The sequence below is a fragment of the Phocoena sinus genome, chromosome 4, assembly GCF_008692025.1.
Source record: "Phocoena sinus isolate mPhoSin1 chromosome 4, mPhoSin1.pri, whole genome shotgun sequence".
NCBI classification, from domain to species: Eukaryota; Metazoa; Chordata; class Mammalia; order Artiodactyla; family Phocoenidae; genus Phocoena; species Phocoena sinus.
The window spans coordinates 22,047,860-22,070,942 of record NC_045766.1 but is presented as its reverse complement, the minus strand read 5'-3'; the positions used below and the strand labels follow the sequence as shown (position 1 = coordinate 22,070,942).

Sequence of the window (23,083 nt, the reverse complement as noted above, 5' to 3'; positions counted from 1 at the left end):
CCTTTCCCATCACCCCTGAGGGCCCAGCTTGGCCTGTGGCTGGCCACACTAGGCTGGGGCCTGGCACTCCCTTACCCACGTGTACTGTAGAGCAGCGGTCCCCAACCTTTTTAGCACCAGGGACTGGTTTCGTGGAAGACAGTTTTTCCATGGACAGGGTGGGGGGATAGGGGATGGTGCAGGCGGTCATGTGAGCGATGGGGAGCCATGGGGAGTGGCAGGTGAAGCTTCACTCGCCTTCCCGCAGCTCACCTCCTGCTGTGTGGCCAGTTCCTAACAGGCTGTGGTCCGTGGCCTGGGGGTTGGGGACCCCTGCTGTAGAGCCTTCTAATTTAAAATGCTTTTGTTTATTAAAAAAAAGATAAATTAAAAAAACATATGAACTCACTTGAAAGGAAATAGAGTGACTTACAGGTACAAACCATGAGTTGTGTGTACGAGTAATCTTCAAAAATTTATTAATAGAAGCGGATGTATTCAAATGCAACACTGGACAAAAAACAAACAGAAAAGGCTGGAATACCAGCAACATCGGGGAATCTCACTTTATATTTCTTCGCACAGAACTAGCACCATTTTAGTCAGAAATCACAGATTTAATTATAATTGCTTCTAATATATAAAATACCTTATAAAGATTATTTAACTATCTAGTAACAAACTTCTTCCAAAAACTTATTTAAAACTCAATTCGAATGTACCATTTGAAACACGAAAACGGTTTAAAAATCGATCCAATTCTACTGCTCGTCGAAGGCAATGAGCCATGATTAGTTGTACTGGAAGAAAGGGCCTGAATTCCGCTTCCGGCTCCCTTCTAACCCCCAAGCAGATACAGTAAACTGAATATGTCAGAGGAATCAGAGCACATCTCAAACTCGTCTTAGAAAATATTTCCCTAGATTATAAAAATACTAAACGGAATACAAAAATTTCAGCATGTACAGCAAATAGACTACGGCAGACAAATATTTAAGACATACTCAGAACTACCTTATACCATAATCATCATGAACATCAAGTAATATTCTAATAGTTTTTCTATGATTCCTCTTGACTCAATGTTTACTTCCCCTCAGGTTGTGTTATAATGTCGGATACAGACCAGATTCTATGTTTCTAGCAGAAGTTACTGGAGGCACCACTGAATAATTCTGGGTATTCAACTGGTTCTCTGGCAAAGTGCTGCAAGTGCAATTGTAGTAGAGCCTAGCTTTTAGAACAGGGATCAGCAAACTACAGCCCTCGGGCCACACCTGGCCCAGTGCCTGCTCTGTGCGGCCTATGAACACAGCCATGCTTATTCATTCACGTGCTGTCTGTCGCTGCTTTCAAGTTACAAGAGCAGAATCGAGTAGCTGTGACAGATGCTATATGTGGCCTCTGGGTCCACAATGTCTACAATATTTACTATTTGGCCCTTTACGGAAAAAGTCTGCCTACCCCTATTTTAGATAAATCACTTCAGGAAATTGTTCACTGAACAAGGACAAGGTAAGACTGTCCCAGATGAAGAAACTTCTGGCTGAAGTTTGCTGGTTCCATCATACAGTACCAAGGCAGATCAAAAGAACACATAAGTGGACTGGCAGCGTTGGGTACTGACGCATTGTTCTGGCACCCTAAGCAAAGTCTGGCTATGATAAAGTACCTTCCTCTCTCTGTGAACTGGCCATTGTGTACCAAGTAACTCAAGTACCCGATTACAGCAACATATTCACTGTTCAACCCTAAATCTATGTGGCCCCCAAGCATGATTTCCGGCCTTTAAAAATCACCTTGTACCCTTAGCAACCAAAAGAACTAGAAGCGGACCTTTCCCATCCCCCTGTATTGGCATAGATTCCGTTAGTGCCACACCACGTACCTTTTAGGATCCTTCCCTGTGACACGCATCATAATAATTAGTGCTACCACTACCCAGGGCCACGAACATGTCCCTTTTGACAAAGCGGACGAAGTTTTCGAGGGGGCACATGGGCCTGGGAGACCGCTTGTGGTGATCCTGGCAGAACGAGGTGTGGAACGTGACATCGACACCGTCGTAGAGAATCCGGACGGAGTGCTCGCCGGGCTTCTCTCTGTCTTGCCAGAGCTCAAAGATCAACCTGGCCGCGAACCTCGGGAACCTGGCTTCTGTAAGGCCCAAGGCACTGAGAATCGGGGCCAGAGTGACGTCGTGAGCAGAGGAGAGAGCAAAGAGCTCTTCCTTCCGGCCCTCTGCCGCACGCCGCATGCGGCCCACGGTCTGGTTCAGGATGGGGTGGGCGCCCAGGAGCGCGTACCCCAGATACAGTTTCTTCTCCCGCCTCTCGCTCTCGTCCTCTATCTGATGCCTCTTGATCACCTTGAAGTGCTCCATGTTAACACAGCCATTCCTGGTGCAGGGGAAGCTGACGTTGTGGCAGAAGAGGCAGAGCATGGCGTCTATGGGGTTGGCGGCCCGGAGCTGCTTGGTGGAGGTGTCCACGATCCTGGCCATCTCCTCGTAGGTCCTCTCCAGCTGCCTGTTTTTCAAACGCAACAGGTACTGCCGACGCTGCTCCTTTTCTAGGTACTGGTTCCTCAGCGGGCAGTAGCAGTTCCCGGAGCAGAACAGAGCGCTGGGCTGGTGCCGGAAATAAATCTTCTTCCAGTCAAAATCTGGGAGAAAGCCATAAAGCAGAGCCAGCCCACTCTGCAGCGTCCGGCTTTTGCCAGTGGTCTCTAAGCGAAGCTGCTCTGTGGACCAGTCACTGGGCAGGAGTTTGTGTTTCTTCAGGTAGACGTCCCTCAGCAGCTGGCCATTCTGCAGATGCTGCACAACCCCTGAAACACAAGAGTGCCACACGCCTGCCTTGCTACCAGCTTAGCAGGAGGAACAGCACGGGGAGTCGAGGCCCGTCCAACTCTGGAACGCTTCAGACGGCGAACGATTACATCCTTGAGCCTGGCCCCCAGTGCGTAGAAGCCCCGAGAACGGGCTCACGTCAGCGTGCAAAGGGAGCCCCTCAGGGTTATCCACAAAGGGACGAGCAGAGCGGGGCCCGGTCCTCTGGACCCACACCTTTCTGGGAAGCACAAGGACCCTTCATCTGCCTTGATTCCTCCCTTCTGACTGGTCCCTCCCCTGGAGGAGGGATGTGACTGGCGGGGCTCAGAGGGTAGGAACCATCGCACTGGTGGACGTCTAGGAGGTAACTGGCAGGGGACTAAGGAGAGCTTTCTCCCTCCTGCGCTGGGACAAATCATTCCTCACATTCCATGTGCCCGGGGAGTTCATGGAAATCTGTCAGGCAAGGAGAACAAGTCACTTGCTGGCTGCCTAGTCCCCTCACTCTGAGGACGTCCCCTCCTTCACACCATCCTCCCTACTGTCCCAGCTGAAGGCTCTCTGCTCACCTTCTGGGTACATTCTGCCCGATCCTGCTAGGGCTTTACCTGCTCATCAGCAAGGATACGGTCTCTGTATGGATCTGGAATGATCTCCCAGATACTCAGAATATTTGGGGGGGAAAAAAAAAGCAAACTGCAGAACAGTATGTTGATTATGCTGCTTTTAAATAAAAATGAGGCGAAAATAAGAACGTGTATTGGCAGCTGCCTGTGTTTTGCATAGAAAAATTTTGCGAGGATGCACAATGGTTACCTGGGGATGATGGGGGCACAGAAATGGGGGGGGAGATGGAACATGGGTAGGAGCGTGAATTTTAAGTTTACCCTTTAGTTGTCATAGTTTCGAACTACACACAGGAACTATACCACAGTATAGTATCTTGAAAAAAGAAAAGGAAAAAAACTGCAAATGTCTTATCTTCAAGCAGGAGAAGGTGGTCCAAGATGAAAGCAAGCTCACCCTGCAGCCAACAGGATGTTGGGATGGAATTTCAGTGCAAGATCTGCATTCTCTGAGAGTGTCAACCACAGGCAGGCCCTATGACCAGTAACGCCACTTACTCAGATGCCCGAATGGTTTGAAAAGCCCCACCACAAAGATGAGACGACTTCAGGCTGAAATGCGTGAGACAGAGGGAACGGTGTTGGCCCAGGAAGGGGAATAGCTCAGGAAAAAATAAAAAGAAGGATGTCTAGGTCCTACTTTGAATGAAGAGTATTGACAGAATTCCCTGAGAGATCTGGGCTGGGGCAGGTCTTCGCATTTCCAAATGACCCGCACGAAGGGACCAGCCATGAGTGACAAACATCCAGAATGTGTGTCTACCCCCGTTCCCCTCTGGGCCTACCCTGTATTCTGAGGCTATGTACGTTAAGGTTGGCGCGCTTACTGTGTGCCAACCTTTCTCCTTCAATCCTCACGAAAACCCAGCGAAGAAGGCATATTATCATTATCCCCCTTTTCCTTATTTTACAGGTGAGGAAACTGAGGCCCAAGCCATTCACAGTTAGGACGTGGCCGAGCAGAACTCCAGCCCCTGCCCCGGCCCAACCTTGTGCTCACATCACCTCCTCCCTACATGTTCCTGCAGAAACACTACCCATTCAGGGCTTCTCCTTCTCTCCAAACACGGCCTGCATCTGCATGCCTCTGTTCACGCCCTTCCCTTTCTCTTCCCAGTGAAATCCTCATCCTGGCTCCAATACTACCTTCTCTGTCTCCCTCCTCCTCCCCCGCTCCCCAGAGGTCCAATTAATCATTCCCTCCTGTTTGCACAGGCCGCTGGACCGCTAAGGCAACAGCTGCATACATTGAGCCTAGCATATGCTAGCACTGTGCTGGGCGCTTTACACATGCTGTCTACTGCAGCTTGCCACCAGCGCTGTCGGGAAGATGTTATGAGCCCTGTTTCACAGGTCTGTCTACTCCAAAACCCGTGTTTACTCTGTAAGAGCCTGCGACTTGCAGCAACACCCTCAGGGGTCTCCATGCGCTGTACCACTGCAGCTGCAGGTTCCTTTAGGACAGCATCTCAGTCATCCAGCCACCGCCCCTTCCCTACATGTGGCAGCTGTCGAAGCATCTGGGACAGAGTAGGCACTTATGAACAGTCGCATCTTACACAGCTCCTGTGGGGTGCCCGAAGTGTGTGCCATTTACAAATGATGATTCTAACAGCGATGTGAAATTTCAAATAGAAGATAAAAGTGACCACTAAAAGAGAAAGCGGGAATAGGAGCAAACAACCGCAAAAATGATTTCTAGGGTAGTACTAATTTAGAAAATGATGATGATCACAGGTCAATGGGGAAGAAAGGTTAGAATGAATAGATGCTCGATGCAGTTACCCTGACTTCCTAGCCAGCTGACAGACACTGACCCTCAAGGACCCCGTCAGATTCCCTCAGGAACTTGAACGTGTAAATTCATCTCTACACGTGGCTAGGACTGTCTCTGTTGACAGACACACAGCAAAACCACAGAGGTAGGGACAGACAGCTTCTTTATTGCTGGTACCAGTTTCTGGAGGTCTGGTCATATTCTTGCCCTTAAGAGTCTGTGAGTCACCCTGAATCCTTATAATAAATGTCCTTTTTCCGCTTGAGTTGGTTTCTATTACTTGCGATCAGTGGTTCTAGGCAAGCACGGTTCTGCCCTCAGGGAGGGTTTGGGTTGTCACAATAATATGGGGAAGCACGTTTCCGATCCCTCGTGGGTGGGGTCCAAGGGCCAGATAGTCTTCACAAGGAACTGTTTTCTGTTCCACGTAACTTTTGAGTGTATAAGACATTCCCTCATGTGAAAACCCTGTTTAAATACTTCAATCTCAAATCTGGTTGTTTGTGTCTATAAACACAAAACCATTTTTGCATAACATTAACATCCACTGAATTTTCCAGAAATGCAATATAAATTAAGGGACACGTGTCGTTTGTTTTGATCACAACTTGTCAAAAAAATCATGTCCTGACACGGAGTAGTAGGGTCACCAATACACATCCCCTTGATCAGTCTGCATTTGTAGCTGTGACACACATCAAACCTACACTGAAGTGCAAGCAATTGATTATTTCATCCTATTTTCTAACAAAGGTGCACTCAGGCATTTATACTGAGATATAGAGAATATATAATAAATTAGCTTCCTGTTGTTTCTACTTCATATTACAATTAGGGTGCCTGACATAATTGTTTTTGAAAATTATGTATATAGAAAAGTTATACTCGAATTTCACTTCAGGATAGTTCAGGGAGCACCACAAAACACTTGTTAATAAAAGGGGGTGCTGGATCTGGTAGGAGGAGAACTCCTGTTTTAAACTAATGCAGAGCTTGTGCACGTGAACTAATTAGGAAAAGCTTTTGACAAAACTCCTTATTCAAGGCTAGTCCTCCAGAGACTTAAGCTTGCCCCACTCTGTCACTCTGTATCCCCAATAATAATGGCTTTCAAAACATGGCGAAACCAACAGGGCCAAGTACAGGACAGAGACCTTCCTTCCATCAAAGCTGAGGTCCTAAGATGCTGGTGGGTCAAGAAACAGAACGTGGCCAATCGGTCGCCTTGATTCCTCCAGAAAGGCTGGTGGCCACACAAGAGTCCTTTAAGGTCCCAGACTGAGGAAGTAGGAAGCTGGAACCTCTGAGGGGACCACCAGTTCCTTCTCGTACCGACAAAGGTGACCCCACTGTTAAATCACCAACCTACGCTGACAGTGGACTGGCAACACAGCGGTATGAACAGGGCTGCGGAGGGAGAGATGGGCTTCTGCGAGGAACACACAAGCCAGACAAACTCCACGCGCAGTGGGGCTCTGCCATATGCGTGTCTCCCTGAGATCTGCTGCATTAAAACCTTTCAGCTGTTTTGTCTGAAGTAGCTAAGAACATGGGACTGGTTACATGAGTCATGGCCCATTCATAGTGGAATAATAGGAAGCTGTCGGAAATGACGTTGTTGATGGACATTGATTGATAGGGAAAGATGATCTCAGCATATTGTTAACTGAAAAAGTAGGTTACACAACTGTTTAGGAAGATACCACCTGTGAGAATGAATGTGTGTGTGTGTGTGTGTGCACGCCCACGAGTGCATGCAGATATAAACACAGGAAGAAAGATTATTCATTTCTTTGGTGGGATTATGAGTGCTTTAAATTTTCTTCCTTTTGCTTAATTGTCTTTCCTGCTTTCTCTTCCATGAACATATACAGTTTTTGTAATAAGAAAAAAGGTTTTTTTTTTTTTTGCAGTACGTGGGCCTCTCACTGTTGTGGCCTCTCCCGCTGCGGAGCACAGGCTCCGGACGCACAGGCTCAGTGGCCATGGCTCACGGGCCCCAGCCGCTCCGCGGCATGTGGGATCTTCCCGGACCGGGGCACGAACCTGCGTCCCCTGCATCGGCAGGCGGACTCTCAACCCACTGCGCCACCAGGGAAGCCCAAAAGGTTATTTTTAATATTTAGAATTCACATGTTGAATCAGATACCTTGTGGGCACACAGCTACTTGAGGTGCTGGCCCTACTCACCTCTGCGCCCACAGTGTCTTTCCCAGGAGGCCCCGATACACGCGTCCGCCAAATACAAGAGCGGGTGGAGACTGAGTAGGGGAGGGGCAGCCCCACATACCTGTCTGCGTGAGCTCTCCATCTCACACAGCTGGTGGCTGGATAAAGAGGCAGGGAGTGCAGGGGGCTTTCGAAAGAGGCTCCGGATCCCTTTGGACATGTGACTCACGAAAGCCTCCAGTTTAGGGTGATACGGTTTCCTAAAGAGGCAACACAGAGAGAGTTAGTGGTTAGCGGTGCCTCCAAAACTGTCCGTGATGATTTCAGCCTCAGCAAGCAGGATCCCAAGTGAGCCAAGACCTTTCTCACCCACAATTAACAGTCCAGTCCAGTTTCAAGATTACCTGCCCGCTGCCACCTACACATAAAATCCCCACTCCGAAAGGCCAGCCTGAGACCCCGCCCTCCACCGAAGTGCCCATCATCCTCACCACCGTGGAGGTCAGCATTGACCTCATCCACCCGGTTCCCCGGCCGCCCCCACTCTTGTCTCTCCCTCCAGGAGGCCACCAACCCCCCGACCCGAGGCAGCCAAGCGAGGCTGTGGGTCCTCCTCGATTTCTCCCTCCCCTGCGCCCTGCACATGTGTCCTCCTGGGCTTCTCTGCCCCTCTCTCCCGTATCCCAGTGTCCCTGAGCAGGGTCTGCCTCAGTCAGCTTCTGTCTGGATGGCATGGGCCCCTCCTTGGCCTGTGCAGTCACATCTTGCCTCCTCCACAGCCAGTGAGGTCGACGTAGAAGGCAACCCCGACTGTCACTGCTCTTCCACGGTGCCACCTTCCCAAGAAGCCACGCACAGCCGTCAGTCTACTCTGGCCCTGCCTCACGTTGAGGCCCAGGGTTCCCTAGTGCTGTGCTCTGGCCACGCACGGCATCTGCCTTCTGTGGGCCCTGCACACCTGTTCTTTCATGCTTCCAAGACTTTCCACATGCTGCCTCTTCCTCCTAGAAAATGCATCCTGACCTTCACCGGGGTAACCCTTAATCCTTAACTTATATGACCTCTGGAAAATCTCCTGTGAAGAAAATCAACTGATTAAGATAACCCAGATCTCTACAGCTCACTATGCATTTTGCACATACGGTAATCTCACTGCATGTGGGGTGGGGATGAATAGTGAAAAAAAAAACAACACACCAGGTTATTTATGAGATCTGACATTACTTATGTTTCTGCCATGAAGTACACATGGTAAATCAAGATCTATTGTTCTAGTCACTAATACACCATTTCCCTGAATAATGAAATGACCCATGAATACATACACATTTTCTCTGAATAATGAGATGACCTATGAGTACACACACCTTTTCTTTAAATAATGAAATGGCCTATGAACGTTTATACATTTCCAGCTGAACAGAGGTGGACAGATAGAGTAGTTCCCGACTAAACTAAATGAGCACGAAAAGAAGCAAAGATAAATTGTTTAATGGCAGACCCCCGCTGTCTGAAAGCCTAATTAACTTTGGCAGTGCTTTTACAATGGCTGCCAAAATGGGTTTATCTTTCAAAAACATAAAGCTAAAAAGAAAAAAATCCATTCTAGAAATAGGTTTTAAGATTAGAGGATGCAAATCCTGACATACAGTACATAGTCTAATAAATCACCCTGGATTGCTATAGGGCATTATGGCTTTCCATAAAAACAGAGAATGTGTTATTTATTCTCCCTGAGGCTAAAACACATGAATATTTGCAAACTGTGAAATAAAATGTCCAGTCTGATAATGAGGCCGCCAAAACAAATCCACATAAACAAAGGCTATCCCTCAACAGGAGTCAAATGTTCTGCTCCGGGCCATTATCTCAGGTTGGTGATGTGTGAGGATCTAAGAAAAGCTTTGCTACCAGTTTTAGAAATGAAATTTCACTACTGAAAGTTTTCAGGGAATCTGACTCCTTAATGGTGCATTAATATCTAACTGTATTCATGGAAACGTGTTTTTGATATGGAAAGATGACGATTCGTGGAAGAAAAACTTCACTTACGGAAGAGAACAAAAGACTTTTAATCTGGAAGAGGACCAGGTAACCTGAGTCCCTGGGCCTGTCCTGGATCTGAATGACCAGACCCTGAGGCAGGAGACAGACGGGCCCCAGGCTGAGCAGCTGAAGTCTGTCCCCTGTGGACAGATACTCCAAGATAAAGACAATGGCGGGAGCCAGGAGGAGCTGAGTCCTGCCGAGATCAAAGATAAAGAGACCACATATTTCTCATTCTGGAGGTCAAGGAGACCCCCAAGCTACGCATGTACAGAAAGGATCCTCAGGGGAGGGGGTGCTAGACTGTAAGGTGTTCTGTCAACGTCTCAGGGAACCCAGCGCCCGAGTCCATCTTGGCTAAAAGATGCACGTGCACCCAGGGCAGGGCCCTGAGCCAGACGAGATATGGACTCCAAGCCAGACAAAGCAAGATGACTGGAAACGCAGAACTGCCTCCATATAAGTGGTTTAACCCACCCCAAAAGCCCACGGCTCTCTTTCTCTCTCTCTGAGCCCGCCCGTGCTTTCTCCACACGTATCTTCTCTCCTAATAAACACTTTACTTGCCTCACTACTTTTTGTCTCTTTGCTGATTTCTCTCTTCAAAGCAGGCCAGGGCAGCACTGTGGCCTGGGTTCGATCCCCGGTCAGACAACTGAGATTCCCACTTCAAGCTGACACAGCCAAAACCACCCAAGATTAGTCCCGCCTACTGCATCTCCTGCTCCATCCCTGCAGTGGAGAGGGTACCCAGCGCATGGTAAATACCTCAGAAGCACACGGAAATGATTTCAACTGGGAAGTGCCCCAACTTTCGATGCTTCAAGAGAAGTCCAAGCCTTCTTAATCTGTAGCAACGAATATGGCAAGTTCCCATAGTGTTTATTAAAGTATCCAGATTTTGATGGAAATATTAAAAATAAAGGCTGTTGTGAGTGAGACTGTTACTGGTAACAGACTCTCTTTGACCAAATTTTCGTCTCCTCTGAACCCTCTTCCCATCCAAGCCTTGACCTCTGGACTTGCATTTTCTTTGGATTTATATCTGTCTTTGCATTGCCCATTTTCAGCAAAAATCCTGCTAAGTCTGTTTAGCCAGACTCTCCCACTTTTGATATCTGATCACCCTTGATACGTGATCAAATTCCTCACCCCCGGTGGTATCTGATCACCCTGGTCTGCCTTCAGCAAGAGTCCCATGGAGTGAGTTTAGCCGGAACCCCCTGACCCCTGATGTCTCCTCATAGTAATTCCCCATCCACTGACCCACACCCTGCTCCTGGGCTATAAAACCCCACTTGTCCGTGCTGTATTTGGAACTGAGTCCAGTTCTACCCTTCTGCATTAACTCCTGAATAAGATCTGTTTTTACTACTTTACCTGTTCTCTGGCTCTGTTTATTCTTCAACAGCTATGTAACGGAATCTGTTCTCCTCTTCTTGGGAACTTGGTTAGAGCCCATTTCTGAAGTCCTAGTGGTCAGGTGGAGCCACGTGACTAAGTATTCTCCAGTGGAATGGAAGGATGTATGCCAGTCTGCGTTTAGGCTTTCAGATCACGGGCATGGCCCCTTCACCCTCTCTCCCTTCCCTCTGGCCACTATTCAGGCATTGTAGTAACCCAGGTTCAGTCACGTAGACGTGCCTAGGGCACGGTGGGAGCAACAACCTGGAAGGAACCTGGGGCCCTGAATGACCAGGCAAAGCCAAGTTATACAACCTGGAACACTCATCTCAGACCTTCACGCAAGAGATAAACTTCTATTATCTAAGGCAATGCATTCTTGGTTCTCTGTTTTATTTTTTTGGGCGCACCACACGGCTTATGGTTCATGGACCAGGGACTGAATCCAGGCCCACGGCAGTGAAAACGCCGAGTCCTAACCACTGGACCACCAGGGAATTCCTCCTTGGTTCTCTTTATTATAACAGCAGGCAGCCTAGCCTTACCCTGACCAACACAGAAATGATTATATCTGTGATGATGAATTTTTCTTCAGGAAAAACCCACGTTACTGTATGCTCATTGGAAATCTATTTTCATATTGAAAATGGAAAGAACCAGCAGTGCTACCATCTTAAGCCTTCAAACCATTCACTTCAGAGGTCTTGTTTGCATTTTTATATGCATTTTCACACCTATTTATGCCACAAAGCATACATGGAACCCCAAGGCTCATCTACACACCTGTAAGAAAACTTATTGTGCTTTAGCCATAATCTGAGCAACTACTGAGTTCTGTACAGATCATTAAGACGAGCAGAGAAGAGGTATAAGACCAGTGACACTGTTACCAGGAAACACAATTCAAAAAAGCTTATATGGCTAGAAACCATAACAAGTTCATAGCATGGATTTTTATAATTTATGCTAATTAAAGAATTTATTATTTTATATTATTAATAAAACGAAATTCTAAAAAGATAAACTTAGTATACTTTTCTCAGTCTTTAGCTTTCTGGACCTTTTCGCTCTGTTTGAGGTGATTACCCACCCCCTCCCCCTTCCTGAAACTCTGCTTCCTCAGCTCTCATAACATCACTCTCCTGCCACCTTCCCGCTGCAACTTCTCCATCTCCTCCTGGGACCCTCCTTTCTCTCCATGCTGTAATTGGCTGGTGCTCGTATAGGGCTCTGTTTTTGGCCCTTACCTCACTCCAGAGGCTCTGTATGTGATACCGTTCAAGTCCACAGCTTCGGCTGCCATCTACATGCTAAACTCTCAAGTCAACCTCTACCTCCCGGCCAGACAACGTTCCTGAGCCCCACGACTACTCACGAGGAGGCAGCTTCCACTACAAAGACTCTGAGAGTCGTGGAAGGTGTCCTTAGGAAGGGAAACACTGGGGTGTCCGGCTCCTGCTGGTTCAGCTCACTGCACGCCCGCCGCCAGCCCAGACAGTGTCCTTCACCAGACGGGAGTAATGGGCACAATTCAGGACGCTCCGCCTTTGAGGAGGCCATAAAAATTAATAATTCGTGAAGCCGAACTGGCACCTGGGAAGGCAGCAGGCACAGCTGGTGACCCAGATACCACAGTCCCAGGGGGTTCAGAGGCCCAGAGTGGGTCCCCTTAGCTGGGGGTCCTGCTCACTCTTACACTAAATGTGCGTTTATAATGACAAGTCAACTTTTATTGTTATAAAAGATGGAATTCATTAAATGCCATTAATTAATTAAACATGCATACTCCACCCACTTTCTATAAACGACTCAAAGTAGCTCCTACAACTACAGAATGTATTTGTATGAAATAGAACTAGACCAAATGACCAGGCCAGGGGGAAACGAGGCAGAGGCAGCGGGGGCAGCCGGTTCCCAGGAACTGCACCTCTCAGCTGGGAGCTCCAGAAGTGGCCCCGTCAGGGCAGTGGCAGAACGAGGGACCCCGGGACCCGACCTGGCCCTGTGACCACGACCACTCAGAGAGGAAAAGAGGCCGGGCCTGGGAGATTCCAGGCTGCTTTGGTAAATGAAACACCATTTCTCAAGCTCTCGGTGGGAACCAGGCTCTCAGCGCTTTACTCCATCACCTTAGTAGACTTCACGAGGATGTTTTAGGGGAGGTACGGTAAGTGCCCTACATATGAACCGCCAAAGCTTTCGAAGATGCGAACGTACGTTCGCATGTCCGATCACGTAAGTTAGTTCACGTGTCTGGTGTCATCTGTAAAACTTGGGTACCTCAGCTAACTCTGTTGGACTTACGAACAAACTGGACTTACACACGCGTTCTCAGAATGGAACTTGTTTGTATGCAGGGGACTTACCGTATTACTATCCACATGCTCTCAGACAGAATACTGAGGCTCAGAGAGGTGAGGGGATTTGCCCTCCATCAAACCGGTGACAACGGCCTCAGAGGATTTCATGGTCAAGACTCAAATCTCCTATGACAGATACATGATAGGCAATGATGACCCGTGATTCTCACTGGGCTCCTGAATTCCTTCTGCAACCAAGAACTATCACATGCCAGGCTCGGGCTGGGCACCAGTGATATGGAAGGTATAAGACTCAGTGCCCTGAGGGGCCGGTGGTGCAGGCACAGCACAGACAACGACGCTGAGAGGACAAGTCATAGAGCACCGGCAGGCCCACTGGAGGCCTGCACGCCGCCCGGCGGCCCTGCCCACTGGGCCCTTCCCTGGGAAGAGCCAGGTGGCCCTCAAGGCCTCGCGGTGCTCAGGGACCTCTCCGGCAACAGCAGACTGGCCTGGGGGGGCAGACCCATTCTCACGCCTGGGTACCTGAAGCCCAGCCAGAGAAAGGGGAGTAGAAGCTGCGAGCTGCCGGCTAAAGCGTGGTACCTCCCAAAAAGCCCTTGAGGCTGCTCTGGGTCCGGCCAGCTCAGCGGCCTAGTGGCCCGCCTGTCCCTGGGCTGTTCAAAGTCCTGTACAACGGCAGGACACTGACACTCTGCTACGCCCGAAGGAGCAAAGCCACTCCCCCCAGCTGCCCTCCCTGTGTCCTCCCGCCACCCTGGATGCTCCAGCCCAGAAACTAAAGGGTTAATACCCAGCACAGCAAGTGGCCTCCACCCTTGCCTAGTCCTAAGCCAGTTAAGGTCTGGTCATTAAGCATTCTGTATCCTGTTCTGAGATTCTTCCCTACGTCCCCCTTTCTCAGGTTGACTGAGGCAGTGGCGGTGCCTGATACAAGCAGAGAATCCCTGCTGACGCACTGGGAGAGGTCTCCTAGAAGGCGTACCATCTCAGGGGGCCTTGAAGGAGCTTTGGAAGGGGGCCAGCAAGCCAAACGGCAGGTGCAAAGGCCTGACGGGTGAGGGGCTGGCAGGCAGTGGTTGGCAGGGGCCGAGGGTCCCAGCAGAAAGGCCAGCACAGAGGGCTAGAGATGAGGAAGAAAGCCAGGGACTGCCCGGTGCCCTGACACGGGCTGGACTCCATCCAGGGTGTTTCCCAGCCCATGGGACACAAGGACATGCATCCGTACTTGCTGAACACAGAAAAGAAGACGTAAATCCCCAGGCTGTGAGGTTCGTGGCCTCCAGCAGGAAATGAAAGCCTAGAGTCACATGGTATTTCGTGATGTTTTTACATAAAATGGTTCACTTCATCTTCCCCTTGATATTAGACAGTAAGAAGGCTGAGATGCAAAGGGTTAACCTGGAATTCCCGGGTCCACACTGCAGTCCACTGTGAAGGGACAGCCTTGGCTGCAGGGAGGCAATCCATGGTTCCACCAGGCTGGCGCTGCCCGGGGCGGGCTGGCACCCAAGGCATTCCATCAAAAGAACGTCATCCCCACAGAGCACTTCCCCCGCCTCCTCTCCTCATTCAGTAAACTCTGCTTGGGAGGTTATGCGTCCCCTGACACATTTGCTGAGGCCTGGCCCATCACTTTATTGCTAACTGTGCCTCTCATCTTAGAGCCATGCCATGTCCACATGCACAATTTCTACTCTCTTTTCAAGTATTTTTCATAGTAAGGGCTCTCAACCAAGGGCAGGCTGTCTCTACTCCTGTGAAGAATGAAAAGGTTGAAGTAAATGTCTTCCGGTTGTGGCTCTTCAACTGGTAATGTGCATCTCCTCATCATCCCACTTATTCCTCAGCCCATCCCTGTCCGGTCAGCAGCGTCATCCCCATTTTAGAGACAGAAGGCCGAGGCTCAGAGAGCCTAAGGGACTTACCTGCTCCCCTCAATGGGACGGCCACGCCAGGGTCCGAGGACTCCTAACCCAGTGCTTACTGCACCCCGTCCCAGTTGTTTCTCAAACTGAAGAATAGCAGGGTGGGAGACTGCAGATAGCAGGCTGGCCTGGGCTGAAATCTCAGTTTATCTGCTGTGTGGCCTTAGGCAGGTGTTCTCACCTCTCTGGGCCTCTGTCCTCTCAACTGTGAAATGGGATTCCCCTGCAGGATTGTTCTGACGATCAGACTCCTGGCAAGCAGTACTCACTGGACAAGTGTAGGCCACTGCCCGATCCTGTAATTCTCCGGTCAGCCTTTTAATTTCAACAGAGGCAACAGATTCTTGAAAATGACTTTTAGGAAAACTGCAATTTACCTGTTAGCCACCAGAGTGCAGTCAATTTCTGGGCGCTTCGTTTTGGGAATGACATACAGTGGGTACCTGTCCCCATGTCGAATGAACACATGCACTGAGACCAGCTTAAAATGATGCGGAGCATGACCTGCAAGAGAGAAGCACACTGTCTGGTTGTCGCCCAGGAGATGTCCATCGCTTTGACCTCGCAGAGGAGGGGAGGGGTGACCGTGGGGGAAGGGTGCTGTGCTGGGTGGGAGGCCCCTGACCAGCCTCACAGGGCAGGGCACAGGAACGTGAGAGGGCTGCTTACGCCCCAGCCCCCTGGAAGTCACGGGGAGGCTCTGGGGTGTGGTGGGGGTCACCTGACCTCCAGTGAAACGTGGGCAAGACTATTCATGTAATGGATACAGATGTGGCACGTGTATACAATGGAATATTACTCAGCCATAAAAAGGAACGAAACTGAGCTATCTGTAATGAGGTGGATGGACCTAGAGTCTGTCATACAGAGTGAAGTGAGTCAGAAAGAGAAAGACAAATACCGTATGCTAACACATATATATGGAATTTAAGAAAAAAAAAAAGTCATGAAGAACCTAGGGGTAAGACAGGAATAAAGACACAGACCTACTAGAGAATGGACTCGAGGATATGGGGAGGGGGAAGGGTAAGCTGCGACAAAGCGAGAGAGTGGCATGGACATATATACACTACCAAACGTAAAATAGATAGCTAGTGGGAAGCAGCCGCATAGCACAGGGAGATCAGCTCGGTGCTTTGTGACCACCTAGAGGGGTGGGATAGGGAGGGTGGGAGGGAGACGCAAGAGGGAGGAGATATGGGGACATGTGTATACATATAGCCGATTCACTTTGTGATACAGCAGAAACTAACACAACATTGTAAAGCAGAAAAAAGGCTATTCATGTAGCCTCACGCACATCCACAGACTAGGGGAGGCCCACAGAAGTACCGGAAACAACGACTTCTGCTTTAAATCTCCCTCTCGTGAAACACAGCAGGGCACAAACAGATAAATATTCACCATCATTCTTTGACACGCTTTCAAAAAGGCAAAACTCAACATAGAAATCATATTTTCCTACACTTTCACTTCAGGACACCAGCAGGGCATGCTGTGGAGGTCCTAAGCCTAGAGAGAGCCCGCCCGGGAAAGGAGTTAGCTGAGGATGACACCCTAGGGCCAGCCAAGGCCACCTTTCCATCCCACTGCTGTCTCGCTGATAATCAGGATGATGGCAAACATTTGTGGAGGGCTCATCAGGAGCCTCGTGCCGCTCAGAGGTCAGCTAACCCTCCCAGCAGCCCCGTGAGTAGGGACGGCAAGTTAGGCCCATTTTACAGACAAGGAAACTAAGACCTGGAAACTCACTCAAGGACACAGCCTGGTGGCAACTGCAAGCTTTGGGCCGTAGCCGTCTAGCTCCTTAGATGCTGGCTGAAGACGGTACCACGCTGGGCAGCGCGGCCAGGCCTACCTTCCATGCTGCGCTCGGCCACACGTGGAATGTTGCAGTACAAAAGGGCTTCGTAAACGGGGTCCGTCACGGGGGGCTCCGTCGCCGGGTCAGGCATGATCCTCTTTCGATTCTTGCTAGTCACTCCATTCTTAGCTGCCGACACTGGGATCAGGTGGACTGCAGAGAAAGCAAAGCAGGTCACGACACACATGGTCCTGGGCGGGGGGCGGGGGTAGGGGATAGGGTGCACAGGCCAGCTAGACGGGCCCAGAGGGCAGCTGGATTTTCACCGTAACTATCGACTCCCTGAGAATTAGGCTGGACTTCAATGTAGCAAAAAGTCAGCTTCAACTGTTTCTTGAGCCCCCTCCAAGCCCTGCCTCTTTCTCTCAATGCCATTATCCTTTCCTTATCAATAATTATCTACGCAACACCAGGTGGGCCCCCCAGAGAGAGGGGCCTCACCCATGGTGGTAAAGGAAGAACTGACACACTAACTTCATGCAACCCGATTACTTTGTTCTGAACAGCCTCTGAATTCTGGCAAATACTAAGGAGGAAAACCATCACCTATTGAGTGCCTACAAAGTGCCGGACAGGTGTCTGACGTATCTCATTTAATGTCATCTGCTTTGCACTTTGTGGGCCCCTGAGCCCAAGCACAGGCGTCCGCTCATTAATCCTCAAGAGACCATTTTACAGAGCAGAGAGCCAGGGATCCAAGGGGAGGCTGAGGCAGCTGCCCAAGGTGTACATGGTGGATGGAAAGCCATCTCAAGCTCACCCCCCTGCCTCCAGACCAGGTTCTCCCCCACTGTCTGCTGGACCTGCAGTCTGTTCTGTTTGTCTATCTACTGCTCTTTCTGTTGGTGAACCACTCCTTCCCTTGCATGTGGTTCGGCTGAACTGTCAGTCACACCGTCCTGCCTCCTTGAGAGAGGTACACTACAGACACGGGGAAAGGGGCTCCTTTTCTCCTGGACGCTGATCTCTAAGAATGGAAACCTGGGGCTGCCCCAACCATCTGTCGCTCATGGGCAGCCTCTGCAGTGGAAGAAAATGAGGCTAAGTAGAGATGAGCCAGACCAACAAATGAAGAGAGTTGTCAGAAAGAGGAAGGAAGACCTGAGGACGTCCACCCTTCGAGCCCCTGGGTCCAGAGGTGGTCAAAGTGTCCATTAGATGTTCCCGTTCTGTAAGTCGAGAAAGTCATCTTATTTCAGCTAGTTTGAGTTGGGTTTCTGTTACTTTCAACGAAATGAGTCCTGGTTCATACACTTTACCAATTATTTATAAGCAGATGTAAGTCCATCTTCTGGGTCAGTGGTCCCCAGTCTTTCTAAGAGTTCCCAATTTGGAACTCCGTACAAAATAACAGTTGGATTTTTAGCATCGCCAACTGAGGAAATACACAGAAATAGGTGTGCCCGTGAATCATTTAACTTCTAAAAGGCTTATTAATCATCGTATGATATATACGCATACATTTGAACAACAGCTAAAACAGGGCCCAATCCCCAGTCTAAGTCCACTTAAACTCCCAGCTACTCCTACAAATTCTTCTGTAAATATTTAAAACTTCCCTTTGGCAAACAGATGTCATAAACAAAAGTAAAAGATAAGCAATCCCCTGAGAGGGAAATATTGGCAACCTATATTACAAATTATTAATATCCAAAGTGCACAGATCTCCTACAACTGAAAAATCAATAAAGGATATAAGCAGGCTAATTAAAGAAAAATAAATACCAGTGGCAATAAACACATGAAAAAAATGTTCAACATTATACATACTTAAAGAAATACAAAATAAAACAATAGGATATGATTCACCCCCACCTCACCAGACTAAAAATTCACATTTTAACAATAATCTCAGTACTGGCAAGGGTGTGAAACCTACATTTCCATATACTGCAAGTGAGAGAGGAAACCGGAAGGACTTTTCGGAAGGAGTATTTGGCAGTCGCCACTAAAATGTTACATGTGCTTTATCCATGACCCCATTATTCTACCTCTTGGAATCTATTCGACAAAGATATCAATTCCCATCACCAAGACGTATGGCCAAAGAGATTCACTGCAGCGCTGTTTATAACAACAACAAAAAAAGGGAAATGACCTAAATATCTTTCATCAGCAGAACAGAATGTTACATCCACAGTGGAATATTCTGCCACAGTTAAAAAGAATGGAAAAGAATCAAAGATAAATGCAGTGAATAAACCAAGTCACTGGATATCTATATAAGCCTTTTTGTGGAAAGAAAAAATTAACCATAAACGTATGAATACACAGGCACTCTTATTATGTAAATGAACAGAAAAATGTCTACAAGGACATCCATCACAATGCCTTTGGGGAATGGGTAGAATGGGGTGTGAAGAAGTATTTTCACTTGTTTTTCTATAACTGTCTATATTGTTTTACAAATCCACGCACGTACATATGTAGATATGGATTAACAATAAGCATATGTTACATATATTCTATAGGTATAGAAATATATGCATATTTCTATAATGTCTAGATATACTTTTTTTTTCAATAAGCATATTTTCGTTCATTACTTATGATAAAACAACAACCACAGAGCTAGAGTTGGCCCTTCACCAACTCAAATTAGCCCTTTGACCGGTCCTAGAGCCACTTTCTTCCTAACAGCTAGAAGGCCCCAGAACTGCTAATACATAGCTCTGGTGTCCAGAGGTCATTTACCATGGGAGGATTTGTGCCAGATCAAGAGAATGATGAGAAGTAGATGTAATGTAAGGCAGTATGTCAATGACCCAGCCCTTCCGGCTGTGCTGCACCCCTCAATCCTTTACTCTGCTCTGTTATAAAGTGGTACCAGGTTCTGGCCCCTTGGCCATGCCTGCGGGCAGACTCCCTTTGAGTCTGGGCCAGGGAAAAGCGAAGCTAAGGAGACATGATAATAATATGAGTGACACAGGGACAGAGGGGCATGGGTCCCTGCACATCCCAGAGTCCCCACAGTTTGCTGGCTTATCTGAGAGCACATGGGGTTAGGCTTGTTGGGGCTGCCGCCTGGGAACTGCTATAAGTTGAATGTTTATGTCCCCCCAGATTCACATGTTGAATCCTAACTACCAAGGTGATGGTATTTGGAGGTGAGGCCTTTGGGAGTGATATGGTCAAGAGGGTGGAGCCCTCATGAATGGGACTAGTGCCCTTATAAAAGAGACCCCCACCCCCATTTCTGCCATGTGAGGTTACAGCAAAAAGATACCTTCTAGGAAGTGGGCTCTCACTAGACACCAAATCTGCCAGTGCTTTGATCTTAGACTACCCAGTCTCGAGAACTGTGAGAAATAAACTTCTGTTGTTTATAAGCCAGCCAGTTTACAGTATTTTTATTTGGCAGCCCAACAGACTAAGATAGGAACCACCCACAACTCAAGGAAGCAATGGTTTGAAAGCCACAGGTAAAGAAACCTTCCATCCAGAAAGTTTTTATCTGCTGCTTCCTCTGGCACCTGGGCCTGTCAACCTCGCCCACTAGCTGTTAAAATTACCTTCCACTGTTTCGCACCTTCCTGAGTCACCAGGACACAGCGTGAGTCCATGTGGGGTCCTTTGAAGGGTCCTCCAGATGCCAGACAATCAGGGGAAGTTCTGATGCATAGAGGCCACGGGGTGAGACGTCTCCCCAGCTCCATCTCCCTACGTCCCCTCCCCTACCTTGGTTCTCATTGTCCTGAACTGCTCAGAGCTGCCCCTATTCCCACAGGATGCTTTTCAGGATGTTTCCCTCCTCTTGCTTATGCCTCTAACCTCACCCCAACTTCTGTTTCCCAGATCTGGCCAACTCCATAACTCATCCCAGGGGTCACCTCCTCCAGGAAGCCCACCCCGAATCCCCAAGTAGTTTGGACATCCCACTTCTATGAGCCCACCTGGTTCTTGCTGCCCTCCTAGCTCACACTACAGTACATGTAAGCAGAGGTGTCCACAGTTTATCAAGTCGCCAACCCAAATGTCCAGAGGGCCAGAACTATGTCTCTTTCAAGTTTATATTCCCCCAGCAACCAGCACAGGGAAGGCCCTCCATAAATACTTGTTGAATTAAAGGTCTGCCCTGAGCCAGGCACTGTGCTCCATGCTTCTGGTGAAATACCTTCTTGAATCCTCATGTGGGAACACTAAGGGAAAGCAGTCACCTGACCAGCCCGGGGGCTGGGGATCGTCCAAGCAGGTTTCCTCGAGAAGACACCCAAGCTGGGACTGAAAGGCAGAAATTAAGCTGGCAACACGGGGAAGAGGAGAGGAGGAGGAGGGAGGACAAACACAGCAGACAAGAGGCAGGAGGCTGGATCGAGATACCTCTGAAGCCCGGTCCAGTTGGTCCCACCACGGCTGACGCGCAGGGATCCGGGGAAAGGTCGGCTGCAAAGGAGCAGACCTGGGCTGGAGGCACCTCTGCCCCGGCTGCTGCCTGACTTGCCCATTAGGAGTCCTGGGCTTGCCTTGTTCATCTCAGAGGGGCTGTGGGGCAGACTCGGGGGCTGGGGAGCAGATTCCACACCTGGGGCCTGGTGCTGCAGGATACTGCTTCTCCTGGCAGGCCTCCCCAGCTCCTCCAATGCCCTCAGGACAATCAGGAGCTCTGCTGATCCCACGCAGATGACAGCAGCTCAGAATATAAAAGGACTGTGGGAGCGTCAGAAGGAACAGCGGGCAGGCGAAGAGATGGAAGGATAACAAGTTTCATCATGTAGGTGTAAAAAACCCCATGAACCTAGATGAGTGCCCTGGGACCCCAGTATCACTGTGGCCAACATGAATTACAGAATAGGAGACGCCTTTAATTGGTAATTAACTCGGCACCAATGGGCACGCAATTTCTTTGTGGTGCGATTTCCCAGCAGAAGAGAACACTTCATAAGCCACCCCGTGGATACGAGTCTCTCCCGTTTATGTCTGCTTTACCTGCTCATCTCACCTACAGTCATTTTCATCCTGTCTCACATCCATAAACCTTCTTGTATATGAAGATGCCAGCGAGGTCTCAATGTCAAATAATGGCAGAGAACATGACCTCTAAAGCAGTTCCCTGGGCCCCCTCACTCGTAAAGGCAACTAGCAACCTTCTTAGAAGCACAGAGTAAAACACTCACGTGCTGTCTCACGCAGGCCCTCCCCATCTCAGCCGCACCCTCCCCAATGTACAGAGGATGGATCCATGTGCCTCATTAGCAGACATCCCTGTAGCTGTGACTAGAATTCGAGCCAACTGGCCCACGCTGCCTTTTCCAGCCTTGGACCTCATCAAGGAAGAGCAACCATCAACCAGGCAATGGACCTCACGCAGAGGCAGGTCAAGGGACTGGCCTGGGGTTCCACAGCCCATAAGCCAGGCCTGCTGACCTGCCAGGCCAGGTGTTTATGCATCTTCCATCCAGCCATCCAGCATTTATGGAGCACCTGCTGGGAATTCTTCAGAGAATAAAAGGCTAAGGTCTCTGCCCTTCTGCAGGAGCTTACAGTCCAGTTGGGGAGGGTGTTAAGAGTGCTTGAGAAGAGCCTCAGGTGAAATACGGCCTACCAGCAAGTCTCTGCTCAGCAGCCAATGCTATGAACGTGTCTGGAGAGAGATGTTTCATCCAATGATGATTTGCTTCTTTTAATTTTTATTTATTCTATTGACGGCCCCACGGAAGAGAGGAAAGGAGAGAAACAAAGAGTCCAGGGTCAGGGTCAGATCATGACTTAATTAGCACAGGCCGCTAGGCAGAGGGCTCCTTCCTGTCTGGCCTCGGGCCTCATGCCCCCTTATTTACTTCCAGATGCCCAGCGATGCACACAGTCAGCGGGTCATGGTACAGCCAGGTGTGTGCAGCCAGCTCATTCCCTGGGAGTCACTCTGACTTGCACGAAGACAGGCCAGTGCCTCTCCTCCAGGGCACTAAGCCGGTGCCCACGGCCTCCAGCTCTTCACTCCACGTGGGGGCTCTGGCCCAGGGCAGAGGATAAGAATCCACCTGCTTCCTGACCTTCTCCCAGCAGCTCTAGCCTGAAGAACCCGCTGTATGCAGGCCTTTACAGGAAGGAGATTTTGACGGAGCACCATGGGCCCACGCCTGGGTCAGAGCACCGCCCCTCCTTCCCTTCAGTGGGTGGCTCCTCTCCCATGCCAATC

At 49.2% G+C, this 23,083-nt stretch overlaps 1 protein-coding gene across 1 annotated transcript in view; it reads right to left on the bottom strand.

The window, feature by feature from the left end:
* Window positions 1–441: 441 nt before the first annotated feature.
* Window positions 442–23,083, bottom strand: part of PXYLP1 (2-phosphoxylose phosphatase 1) — a 45,115-nt gene continuing 22,473 nt past the window's right edge. Inside the window, 6 exon segments of the mRNA XM_032630541.1 lie at window positions 442–2,808; window positions 7,506–7,543; window positions 7,545–7,597; window positions 7,599–7,644; window positions 15,461–15,587; window positions 16,942–17,100. Of these exon segments, the coding sequence (XP_032486432.1) occupies window positions 1,871–2,808; window positions 7,506–7,543; window positions 7,545–7,597; window positions 7,599–7,644; window positions 15,461–15,587; window positions 16,942–17,100 (1,361 nt within the window). The 3' untranslated portion in view covers window positions 442–1,870.